We start from the raw sequence: 13,708 nt of genomic DNA on the forward strand, positions 1-13,708 counted from the left end.
TCAACTCAAAGTCCTTTTGAGAGTGCATATCCACTTAAAGCACTTAGGGGTGGACATTTGGTTGGTTTGATTAAACGTTTACTAATTGAGTATTTATTGTTTACTGATCGATTTAAATATTCACCAAATTTAGTGTTTATCAATTTATCGATGGAGCTTTACTGTTACCGAATTAATCAATTTACCATATAAGAATTGATTTATTTAAAAAAATAAACCAAAATGACTTTGTTTTAAGTAAATGGTAAATCAGGAATTTCGAATTGTTTGAATACTTTATCGAACCATTTATCATTTACTGAATTTTCTCTGAAAAATTTACTGAACATTTATCATTTACTGATTTATCGAATCATTTCTACCGAATAACCTCAATTCGATTCGATATATTGATAATTAGTGAAATTTGTCCACCAAAATCCACTTCACTCTTTTAGGGCCCTCCATCTCCATTTATCCTCTTTTTGCATTTTACACTAAATGTATAACATGCAAGACTTTAATCATTGTAGTTACAAAGGGAATCACTTTTTTATTTTCTTTTTATATTCTACACTTGTCAAGCGTATAACATGCAAAATTTCAATTATTGTAGCCGTGAAAGGAATTACCTTTTTCAATAGAAACAATGATTGTAAATAAAGAAATTACCTTTTTCAATAGAAACAATGATTGTAAATAAAATTATATCCATTGTTATTGTAAATGGCAACTACGTAAATACATAGCTAAAGATTCATGTCGAGTCTTGTACATGTTATGTCATTTAGCAATGCTCTTTTTAACTATGGGTGAAAATGAAATCAATTACAAGCCAATAGCCTTTGTTATTAATTCGCTACTAACGAAATTGAACTAATTAATCCCTAAGATTCTTAAAAATAAATAAATAAAAGACATGGGATTTGCATATCTAAGAAGAAATTAAGCCAAGGCTTCATGACGGTTTCTCCACGCTATTAGAATTAGAGAAACAAAGGATCAGCATGCGCACTCAAATTAGCTCCACAAATGATTAATTATTGTAATTGTATGGAATTTTCGAAAGCAAGCATTAATTAGGGTATTAATTGGCTATTAGGCATTGTGATTTTGGATTATAAAGTTATCTTTGAAAAAAAAAATCAAAAATATTAATTATTTCGAAAGAGAAAAATCATAACGTTGAAAATTCAAACGATAATTAATGTTGCCAACAATAACACCTCGAAAATTCATTACAACCTACAAATGAGCTCTACGAGTCAGTGGACAACTTAAATCGTACAGTTGCAGTAGCCGTTGTGTCTAGTTAATTATTGACAACAACAATACATGAATATATATATGTAGATATATATAATGGACCACAATAGACAATTAATATTTTCAAAACTATCCATTTTAGAATAAATTTTTATTTGCTAAAATATTTTTTTAGAGAGAAACTCGTGGCATTCCAAATTTTATGGATGATTTATCACATGTTTCTAAAGTTATAAATTTTGATAATATTATACATTTTGTCCATATGTACTAGCAATAATAATTTTTAGAATTTTTTATTTTTATATATAAAATATTGATTTAATAGTATAATTTTTTTAATAATAATTTTTATATTTTTCAGCTGTTTAATAAGTATTTCATTCATTTTATAAGTTAGGTGTTTAATGAGTCAAGTTAAAAATATTTAACAAGTGCAATTCTATAAATTGAAATTTTTAATAAATCAAAGTAAAAGTAAAGGGTACCACAAGAATTTTCACGAAGAGTACATAAATAAATTTATATATTGGGCCGTTTAAAATTTATTTATATTATTGTAATAAATAAGAAAGATTTATCATTATTGGTTCTCAATATATTTTTAAGAAAAAAAAAAACATTTTTAAGCACCTGAAATTGGCTTCTATAGTTTCAATTGCAAACTACATTAAATTTTTAATATTAAAAACACTGAAATCTTATATATTACAGAATTAAATACTCAACAAGAAATCAATGGAAAATATATTAGAAAATATAAAAAATTACATTACTTTCCAAAACTTACATATTTTTCAATTTCATCATTACGTATATTTTCTTTCACCAGTTATAAAAAATTTTGTCTCTCAGTGTGCTGAAAACAGTAAAAATTTTATGATATTTTAAGTAATTGAACCTCCAATTCAAACCATGAAAGGAAAATTTCATTTAAAGTTAGAAATTACACATTAAGAAAAATTGACAAGAACGACATTCAAACTGGGCATCAGTTTGGGCCACTAAGCAAAGTATCATTTGCATCTAAAATTTATTTTTTCAATTTGGTGAAAAGTAGATTATTGATAGTTAAAATTCAAATTATTAATTAGATTGACTTTAAATAGTACAACAAGGGCTAAATGCATAAATTTAATCTTGTATCTTTTATATAAATTTTTATGGAATTTTCAATTTTTATTTTAATCTATTGAATATTACAATTTTAAAAATTGCAACTATTATGTATTTCAATTTGTAAAATTCAATCGGTGGAACACTTATTGAATAATTGAAAAATATAAAAATCATTATTTTAAAAGTTATATTAATCATATATCCAATTAATATTTTATATCTAAAAGTTAAAAATCTTAAAAATAATTATTAATGTGGAGAGATATACAATGATATCAAAATTTATAACTTTAAAACTATAATACCAAATTTTTTTTTTAAAAAAAAATACAAAGACTAAATTATGCATTTTGGCTGTGTACAATAAGTGTGGCTAACAGAAGTAAAAAAAAAGAAGGGAAGGCAGAAAAACAGTAGCTTGTGTAGCTATTTCATTATTAAGGCAGACAATATGCCAAATATATAGGGAATAATATGTACCACCAACCAACCAACCAAACCAACCCTATAGCCTAAATTATTTTGTTTGCTTAGAAACCTTTATTTCAGTGTAATTTCTTTTTTTTTTTTTTTAAAAAAAAAGTTAAAAAACATTATAACAACCGCATGATTGCTGTCTCCAATCCCTACACTAAAGTTGATTAAAGCTCATTGATTGTTGTATTGCATAAAAATAATGGAGGAGGATGATGTCTCTCTTCCTCCTGTAGTTGCTTTCTACTTCTGCTTCTTCTTCTTGAAAATGCCTTTTCTTTTGGAATCCAAAGGTTTTACTCATAAATGCATGTGAAAGAAGAAGGTCACTCCTAAAAGTTATTGAGTACTCGTGTTTGACCATCCATTTTTATTATTATGAGTGGAAATTTATCTTCTTTAAGACCTACCATGCAAGATATAAGGTCATCATTTCTTTGCTCCACCAAATTAAGGAAAAGGGAAAACTGAGGGAGGAAGGGAGTAAAGAAGTCCAAGCTATTGCTGAGTTAGTTGGATTTGATTATTAAAATATTTAAGATTAAGAAACTCTAATAATTCATAAAACCAAAAATTGAGTTGGAGTATATAACATAATATCTTATTCATGAGCTTTAATTAAATATTTCTCTAAATTAAAAATATGGATTCCCTTTCTAAAAAATAATAAAAAAAGAAAGGATTCCCTGGCTTGGCGCCTTACCTTTAGGGACTTGAAGGATAAGGTGGGCAACAAGAATTCCCAGCTGTTAAGGGTACTCGATGTGTATAATGAATCAATATAATAAAAACAGTTTATAGAGGAAAAAAATAATAAAAGAATCGTTCTTATAAAAACACTCTTCATCCATTAGTTAGATTAGATATACAAAACGTGTCCCTTCACTCAAAGTGTAAGTAAAGTTTTGCTCAAATCAATTCAATCCATTTAGTAAAATTAAAGTTTTAGGGAATAATCAAATGTTATTAAAAATATAAATAAAATTTATCATAAAAAGAATAAGTATTTATGAGGAAAATAAAATAAAATTTTCAAACTTTGGAGGCCAGTACCTCTACTCCTTATTAAATTATTTTAGTTCGGTTCAAGCTGGCTTGTTTCAATTTAATTAGGTTAAGAAGATTCTCATTGTGCCCACATTATTTCGTAAATTCCTTTCATTTTTGTAGGGATAAACTTCAAGATTTAAAAAATCCAATTTGATTAGAAAAACTTCAAAAATATTAAAAATTACTTAAAAAGTTATTGCGGAACACAATGTTGGTATATTTATCAGGAAGGTGGGATGGATCGAGCAGATACCCACGAACAGTTTACTCCCCTAGTAGATCCATCCAGTGAATTTAACACTTTTATAGTTAAATAATAAAACTATAATGAAATTTTGTTATTTAGATAATTTTTTCATATATTATAAAATAGAATAAGTTTTTTTTTGTATCACCTAATAAAAAATGTCGGTTGAATTTTTTATTTATATTTTACCCATGCTAGTTAGCTCTTCCAAGTTGCAATATTTGATACCAAAATTTTCTTCTAAAAAAAAGTCATGACAGTTTCAGAAAAACAGCATTGGAAGAGGTAGAAAGATGGCCAAAAGGAAAGGTCAAAATTTTGGTTTGACTAAAGAAGGTCCAATTTTAAGTTAATCATTGCTTTTGAACTGTGGGAGTTACTTACTAAATAATGTTATTATTATTATTAGATAAATCTAACTAATGCCAATCAAATATTATTTAATTATCGGATTTCATTCTTCTCTATTACATAATTTTTCACTAATATTAATATTAAATTAGAGTTAATATAAATTTTAATTCATGAGCTCGAATTCAAAATAGTAACTCTAGCTCGAATTCAAGAGCTAGAGTTAGCTTTCGTATCTAGCCTTTGTTTTATCATTACTGATTTTGTGCGTGGAAACTAACCTAACCCACAAAAGTAGAATTCCCAAACTTGAAAATTTTTGACTTTTGCATCTTATCAAAGATTTGCGTGTGAAGATTATATAAAATATCATATATAGTCTTGATCACAAAATAAAAAAAGAAGCCAAAAAAATTATTTTCTTATTTTTTATTTATGCCGTTAGATAAATTTCCATTGTATTTAAAAATGAAAAATTACCCAAAAAAAAATTAAAATAAAAAAAAAGTAAAACAGAAATATTACACATTTACAACTTTTATTTTTTTTACTTCAGTATTATATAAATATATTGATATGTAATATAGATAAGAATATAGATTTTCTTAGTATCACTATTATAAGTTTATTTAACATCATATAAGGCCCACTATATTGAATGTCTGAGTCTAAGATAATGAATGTTCTGAAACAGACGTAGTGTAGTAGAAGCTGACACATAGAAAGTTCAAGTGAATCCATTTTTAGATTTATGCCTTTGCTAATCTACAACATTTATCATATTCTTGAGTGAAAGTGACGTTGAAACATCAAATTAATTGAACCTCGAATCTTTCATTCCCTCCTTTTTGAATTGTGCATTGCATCACTTCAATAATAATTCAAAATGAAAGAAATTAAGGAAAGCTTTTAGGCTCTGTTTAATAAACTATACGGCTTATTTCATCTCGAATTTTACTGGTAGTTGTAATTTCACTTTAAATCGATATTTATATTTTGGAGCCTTTCTAAACTTATCAACCTAGTTATAATTACACCCTAATTTGCGTTTAAGGTGAAAATAAATTAAACTTATTGATTTGTTGCAATCATACACTCTAAAAGTAAGCTGAGGTTGGAATTTGATTAAAATAATGTAAAAAAATAGACTCCATTACCCAAGTATTTAAACAATAAATAATAAAATCAAACTCAAATATTCATTAGTAAATAAAAAAATCAAGATTGAATATTTGATTTTAAAATTGAATCAAGTTCAAGATGCAAAAATAATGAGTTGTATATTAATTCAATTTAGGGTGTAATTGTGATTAGGTTGATAAATTTAGGATATAAAAGTTTAAAGTAAAGTTGCAACTATTCAAAAAGTTTGACGTGAAATTGAAGGTTGGGCCAATAAAACAATAAAATATATATCAGTTGATCATCGGTAAATTTTATTTATAGTTTTATAATTAAAAAGATCATTTTTTATTTAAATTAAATATTCAGAGCCTGGCTAGAGTTTTATCTATTGAAAAGAACTGAGTTAATGTTTTTTTTATTTAAAAAAAAAAAATGCTAGTGAAAACTGAAAAACAAAATAGGAATAGATGGGCTAGCTAGGTTTCGTCTCTGTCTTATGCAGTGTTCCTGAAGCTTAGCTACTATTTTAATATTTTAATTTTTAAACTAAAAAAAAAAAATATTATTAATCCGGTTTTCTCTCTTCCCCCCCCCCCCCCCCCCCCTTCATCGCCAATAGGGTTAACAGATATTGACGAAATCGAAAAACATAAACTAAACCGACCAATTCCGCTCGGTTTAGTTAAATTTTTAAGATTGACGGTTTAGTTTTGGTTTTAATGGAGTTTGGATTGAAATTTTTTACTATTTGATTTGATGTGATTTTATTTTTATTATTACTATATAAAACTAAAAAAATTAAAAATTAAACTGAATTAAAATCCAAAATAATACTCAAATAAAAAAAATTAATTCAATTTGATTATATAAACTAATCGGTTCAATTTCAATTTAAAATTTTCAAAATCTAAACATTTTTTATTTTGATTTCGATTTTGAACAAAACCAACACCCCTAATCACCAGCATATCCCTTCTCCCCTTTTCATCTCTCAGAAAAGAAAGAAAGAGTCGATCATTTTATCATATTTACCCAAAAATTTCTCTCTTTCTAATCAACAAGAAAACAAGACAAAAAAAAAATTCCATCACTAAATTTTGTCAGTGGGAGTTAATTCAAGCTCAAGCATGAAAATAATAACTGAATTGAAATTTTGGACACTGGCTCCATTTACAACTTCAGTCTCACAGGATGTGGGACCTAAACAGACAAATCCAATGGTAGGAGAATCTGCGTTAGGAGCGGGAAAGAGTCATAAAAATAAATTTTAGCAGCACAAGAAACCAAGAAAAAGAATCTGCAGATGAGAAAAATCTGAAAGGGAGCAAGAATTGCGGCCTATGCCATCTCAGCAGGGGACATAAAACTATACATCATACACTTGCTTAATCAATTTTAATGTGTTTGTAATAACAAGTTGTTAAAAGATTAGATTCCCAATTTGAGACATAATATCCATTTTAAGATAATGCATAACTTTGTTAATGAAGTTGTTTTACACCACATTTACATTTTTGGTGCCTCTAATTTAATTAATTTATGTCAATCCATTAGTATTTGCTTTTCAAAATATGGTTAATCATCACGTACAAACATTAGAACCTAGCTTCTTATCACTTAACCTCACTGTTTAGGCCCATTTGGATCAATGATTGGGCCTTAATTGTTGAATCACACTGGTCGTTGGTTAGCACTAAAGGATCAATATTGAAGACAGAATAAGATTTTTAACTTCCAAAATTTCAATGACTTCCGTCCCTCGTCCCAATGCATGAATTTCTAACATTTCTTTTTTTTTTTTTCTTTCACCCGTCAATATTTCAACTTATAAAATTATATATATTAAACACTCTAATTTATAAAATTATTTCATTCAGCATTTAATTTTACTTTTATAATTTTTAAATTGAATATATTATTTTTTACTTTAATGTGCTATATATATAAAAGGCGAACTATCTTTTCAAGTGGAAGAAAATACAATTTTAAACCAAACATTTTAAGTTGATTGTTGGTTACCGATGGAAGGATCAACATTTACAACTATAAGTATTAACTTCAAAACCCTCAATGAAAATCTTAAACAGTTGACAACTGAAACTTTAAATTAATTGTTGGTTAGCAATCGAAAGATCAATATCGACAACTAAAAAGATCCTCAATTAAAATTTTGAACAGTTAACAATAACACTATTATACAGTAGCTATTGCATATTTTTATTTCAAAATAAAAATGAAATGTTCATCAAGAATTGATTCGCTACAAATAGAACATACACAAATTGCTATGCTTCAGAAACCATGAGTTGAAATATAATCATTTCCAACCATTTCTGACCATAAGGGTGAAATTACCACCTGCTAGAAATCCCAGCTTTCAAACTACAGGCGAATTTGCTCTTAAGCCTGCAAATTCGTCGTGCATAGATAGATTCACCACCATCTAAACTAAGCAAGCAGAGTACATTCTCAATATGAAGGATGCAGATTCCTTACAATGTGCCGCCTTTTACCAGACAACAAAAATTGAATCAAAAATAACCTGACAAAGCAGTGCTATATAATAATAATTTTACTTATTTCATCGTGTAACATAGACTACTTCTTGAATACAAGGACATAGCCAAGTAAAAATAAATGGATGGCAAATTACAAAAACAAAACAAGCTATAGTAATTTGGAACCATATGCGAGCAACAATCAACTCAACCCCATGAAGGGTAGTGTCACAGCCAGTTGAATCTAATCAGAAGCTCCAAATCATCAATTCTTTAAGCCTTTTATGTTCTTAATCAAAAAAATCACATTCAAGCTAAACATTACATAGTTACAATATTTCATTTGCTAAGCTCTATTTGGTTAACTTGCTAAAGGAAAAAGACTTTAGCAAGCTAAACAAACATAAAGTCAATAAATCTGGAAAACCCTTGGGTTACAGTAAGAAGATATTGACCACCTAAGCCTTTATTTGGATGGAGAGAGGGAAGTTTTATTAAAGTAAGGTGAGGTGAGATAAGGTGCAACAAAATAATGTAACGGTCTTATTTATGTTTGAGACGAAGGTTTATATACGGCATTATTTGGTTTGCATGAATATTACAAAATATCCTTCTCATCAAAGTCGTTATTTTCAGAAATATGAATTGATTGAAATTATTTTTTCTGATAAAGTATTGATTTATTGATACTAAATTAATTCTTCCTAAATTAAATTTTTAAAGATATATAAATTAGTTAGAAAAAGGAAAAAAAAATAAAAGAAATAATGAAGGGGGTATTTTGGCTTCTAAATTATAAACATGAATAATATGGAAAATTAAAATGTTTAACCCTCCCCAATTTTGGGTTGAAAATGTGTTACCCCTCAAATAACTACCAAAAAATTTCCCTTCTATTAGCCAATCTATAAAGGGCATATAAAGATAGCAAACTAGTTAGCTAATTGGGTAGTAGTAACTTTTTAACATTGGTTGGCTCAAGTCCAAATAAGCCCGCATCACACATTTTCACATCATGAGTTCTTACCTCTTATCCAATTCACCTCTACCCTTCTACTCTTTCAACATTGTAATACCCTCCAAAACCTCTTTTCGAACAACCCAATAATTTTGCCTTAGCTTAGCTTAGCTTAGCCCCAAAAAACCCCAAAATAACCCCCATCTAAACAAAACCTAAAGGCTAATGAAACATTTAAGAGAATGTATGATACAAAATTTACCTTATCAAAGCAACATGATCAACAAACTTTTTTCAACAGGGCCGGCAGGACATTAGATTCCAAACTCCTGCATTCAGCTTTTTCCCGTGTTTAAAGATGGTTAAAGACCTCAATTTCAAGACTAATTGCTGGAAACAAAAGCAAGTATAGTCATAGACACAGACAAAACGTTGGTATCACAGTACAGAGATTCCCTAGACCTCATTATCCTCTTTAAGCATTTGCAGAGGTTCCTTTTTTATTCCTAAGCAACCATATAAATTCTTCAATAAATCATAGAAGATAAAGTTCATGTGAAAGTATCTCTTCCAGAAAAAATTTCACTCCAAAATTCTGTTTAGATCTATTCAACAAATTGATATACTTCTACGGTCCTCCATATTATAAATTAAAATACAAATGCTCCCACATAAAGACTCATATAATAACAATAATTTCATTCCAATAAAAATGTTATTGACACTACATTGTTGGGTGGGGATGGGGTTTGATTGAAGCTAAATAAAGCTAAGAAAGGATTTCCAACAATTCCTGTAGGAAGAAAATAAAAAGTGGTGTAATATTCTCTCTGCCGTCATACATCTTTAATTGAGAAAAGGAAGTAATCAGGACAACAAGGTTACATTCTTCACTAACTTTTGTGAGAGGCAGGGAGTGCTATCACTTCCTCCTACAATGGCAAAGCAGAAAGAGACCGCCGAAGGCGAATTATAAATTATAGGTGATATCTTGCAGTTCATGAACTTGGATTAAAGCAGGTGAGCTCTCAGTTAATAAAATGGCTAGTGGGCTAAATGAAAACAAAACTCAGGTTCAAAAGATGATGCCAATATCCCCCAACATGACTGAAGGATCAGACCAATAATACAACTGAAGGCATAGGTGCTTCCTCCAATTATTTCAGCTTATTTGCACTCATGGTGAACCCAACGGGAGGTTTCTAAAATATCTCAATCAAGTATCAAAGAAGAAAATGTGTTTAGAGCCTATTATTTGGGGTAGAACTTAGAACATGTAAGAAATGAACCAACAGAAACTTCTAAACTGTGCAATCAATTCAAAATATGTAGGTTAACAAGCTTTTTCTAAAATGATACATTTCCACATACATTTAGATATAGAATAAAGATAAGCGTATTGTATTTCCAAGTCACAACCAATCAATCACAAATTTATAATTATTCAATGCATAAATGTATGCTCCACCTTAAATGAAAATCAAATCTAAACAAAATATTACCATTTCAAAGTCTATATGACAATCATATCCAATTCTCTACTAAACAAAGGATCAGAATTATCCATCCAAACAAACACTAGGTATTCACTGAGACTACTTGTAACTAGCATGCAAAATGAAATCTTTATAGAACTAATATCCGAGGAATTTAACAAAACAAAGACAAAAATAAAGGGGGAAAAAAAAAAAAAGAAAACTTGCTCTTACCCTCTCACCTAAATTCATTTTCCATTCGTTTTACCTACTCGAACCAGCTCCTTCCCTTTGGACTTTCTCCGAGAAGAACTTTGTTGCAAACATGTTATCAAGGAAAAACTCCCTGTACGGATGATTCTTAGGCACAAGCTTCCTAAACTGCTCAAATTTTTTCTCTGCCTCGTCTTTCTTCCTCATCAAAGTATATATAATTCCTTGACACAAATAAGGCCTAAAATCCCTTGGCTCTTCCTTCACCAATTCCTCATAAACTTTAAGAGCATCAATATATTTCTCCTCCATAACTCTAATTTGCGCAATTAATAACTTAAAGTCCCTCAAATCAGACTTCTTCTTCTCCTTCTTACATTTATCCATAGCTCCTTCAATTCTTTTTAACACCTCATCTAATGAATCACCAGATTCAGAATTTGCCATTACTAACCCATGATAAGCCTCAACACGAAGAGGATCTTTCTCCAATATTTCCTCAAACCCTTTCCTCGCCGATTCAAATTCTCCACTGTAACTATAAATTTGAGCTTTCAGCAATGGCCATTCATCCTCATTGGGCTCAAGCTCAATCAAACGGTCAACAACTTCAATTGCTCCTAGAAGCTTCCTCGACTTGATCCTAACCTCCATAAGAGATCGTAAAGCTTCAGTATCCTCTGGATTTCGACTCAAGTGCTCCTCAAGAGCTCTTTCTTGTTCTTCAAACGATAAATTCTCATTCGACGATTGCTTGGCGGGCTCTACGGTAGCAGGGGCGGTGGCAGGTGCAGCAATGGCGGGTTTATTACAGAGCCGCGAGAAGAATAATGCAGCAGCCGCGGTGAGAGTGATGCAGGTGGTTTTGAGGAGAGGGTTTAGGGTTTGAAGAAGAGAAGGTTGATGGGTTTGCGATATTTTATAGAGTGGAGCACGAGACGATGAAGCTCTAACAGAGGAGAATTTGAAAGGAGACGACTGGGTTTTGAAGGACAGGGAGAATAAGGGCTTAGAGAAGGATGGACGGTTGCAATTGAGAGACAGGTTAAAGGATTGGTTAGGGCAGTGAAGCTTAGCAATCGAAGAATCCATGTTTCAGTGAGAGGGAGAGAGAAAAATAGAGGCTAAAACCCTGTTTATGATGATGGGAAGACGAGAGTGTTCAAAACCCTTGTTAACAAGGAGAATATGCTGTTTGGCTGGCGTCAGAGAGAAATACTGAACGGTGTCGTTTTAACTAATTTGCGTTGTTGATGTGGGTAGTTCTTATGGGCCTGGGCCGAAGTATAAACTGCCCGTTGTTGACGTGGGTAGTTCTTAGCATTTTAATAAGGCCGGACCAGAATTTGTATTGTAGGTATTGGGTTTGAGAAACACACAAATAGGTATCCATATTTTAAATTTATTGACACCAGACCTTAGCTCCCTATTGACATAAATGAATGTAAATTATAAAAAAATTTCATTTGAAAATAAATTATCATATTTGATATAGTAAAATGAAGAATATAATTCAATTGATTTTCATAAAATTTAAAGAGAGGATGTGAGTGGAGAATAGATATTTTAATTGTATAAATTTTATGGAATTTGTTTGAAATTTTATTAATTTTGATGAGACTTAGTTTAGATATACTCAATTTTACTAAATTGAATTCACAAAATATTTAAGAGAAAAAAAAATGAATACATACCTGAAAGTTTATCGTTTGAAAAATCATATTTGACTCCCTAAATAATTAAAAAAAAATTCATTTGCTGCCCCCAAAATAATTGTCATAGCTCCATCCCAGTATATATATATTTTTACATAATTTAGGATTTAACTCAAAATCATTATGGGATTTGGAAAGAATATTTTATATTTACGTTAGAGAAATAATTTTTTTAAGTTATTATCTTATTTGTTGTAGAATTATTTCTTATCTAATATAAGATTTGTATTTGAGAGTTATTCTTAATTGAATATAAATTTATATATAAATTAGCCAAAAAATCATGCTTCGCATGCAGATATTTAAAATATCATGAATTATCAATTGTTTAGAAAGAACAATAAAAAAAACTCTACTTGAAATAAATCAGTAATAGTAAATATCAAAATAATTTGTTATAAAGAAAATTATGATATTATTTGCAATAGCATATAAATTTTAAAGATATACTTCTAGTTAAATGTAAATTCAATTATACAAAGGTAAAGAATATTACTATTGAGTTGATAACGTAAACGAATAAACTTGATATATATATCAAATCAATATACATATGCATAACTTACAAATGCCAAATTAAATAGGGATGGAGTTTGCAAGCTAACATATAACATTTCAAAGTTAACGTATGACATCTAGTTATATATATATATATATATATATATATATATATATATTCGATAATAATAATTACTAAATTTCATTTTGAGAAGCTTTTGTTGTTAGATTGAAATTAAAAGTAAAAGTCTTTACCTAGAAGTTGTGACTCGGTTGGAAATGCAGGCTAAACATATGGAAAGAATTTTCGAATTTGATCACCACTAAATACATCTGCAGGGGAGGACGAAAAGTGTTAACTGTGATTAAGTCCCGAACTGTATTGTTTAATTGATCCCTGGTAATATGGTGTGAATACTAGTGGTTTACAAAAAAAAAAAGAAGTAAAATCTTTGATTAAATAATGGTCTTTGTACATAAAAGAATTGATATATATATATATATATATATTTTACTTATTTTTCTAATTTTATATTTTCAGAGATTATTCTAGTTGTAAAATTTTTTTAATTATGATATGAGTAATTTTAATAAACCTAATTTATATAATTAAAATTTTTATTTGTAAATCAATTCAAAAACCTCAAACGTTAGAATTTGAAATTCAACAAATTTCATTCAATTTAAATATATCACAGATTTAAAATATACATGCATATAAATATAGCAATTTAAATATA

The 13,708-nt window shown here is 28.9% G+C and overlaps 1 protein-coding gene across 1 annotated transcript; it reads right to left on the reverse strand.

Annotated features, from left to right (window-relative positions):
• Window positions 1–10,541: 10,541 nt before the first annotated feature.
• Window positions 10,542–11,932, reverse strand: LOC105636247 (protein SLOW GREEN 1, chloroplastic). Its single transcript, XM_012219476.4, has one exon. It carries the CDS (start codon window positions 11,845–11,847, stop codon window positions 10,807–10,809), a length of 1,041 nt encoding a protein of 346 aa, XP_012074866.1. The 5' UTR covers window positions 11,848–11,932; the 3' UTR covers window positions 10,542–10,806.
• Between the last annotated feature and the right edge of the window lie 1,776 nt (window positions 11,933–13,708).

The sequence above is a fragment of the Jatropha curcas genome, chromosome 2, assembly GCF_041381405.1.
Source record: "Jatropha curcas cultivar XTBG-Jc1 chromosome 2, XTBG_Jcur_1.0, whole genome shotgun sequence".
Lineage (NCBI taxonomy): Eukaryota > Viridiplantae > Streptophyta > Magnoliopsida > Malpighiales > Euphorbiaceae > Jatropha > Jatropha curcas.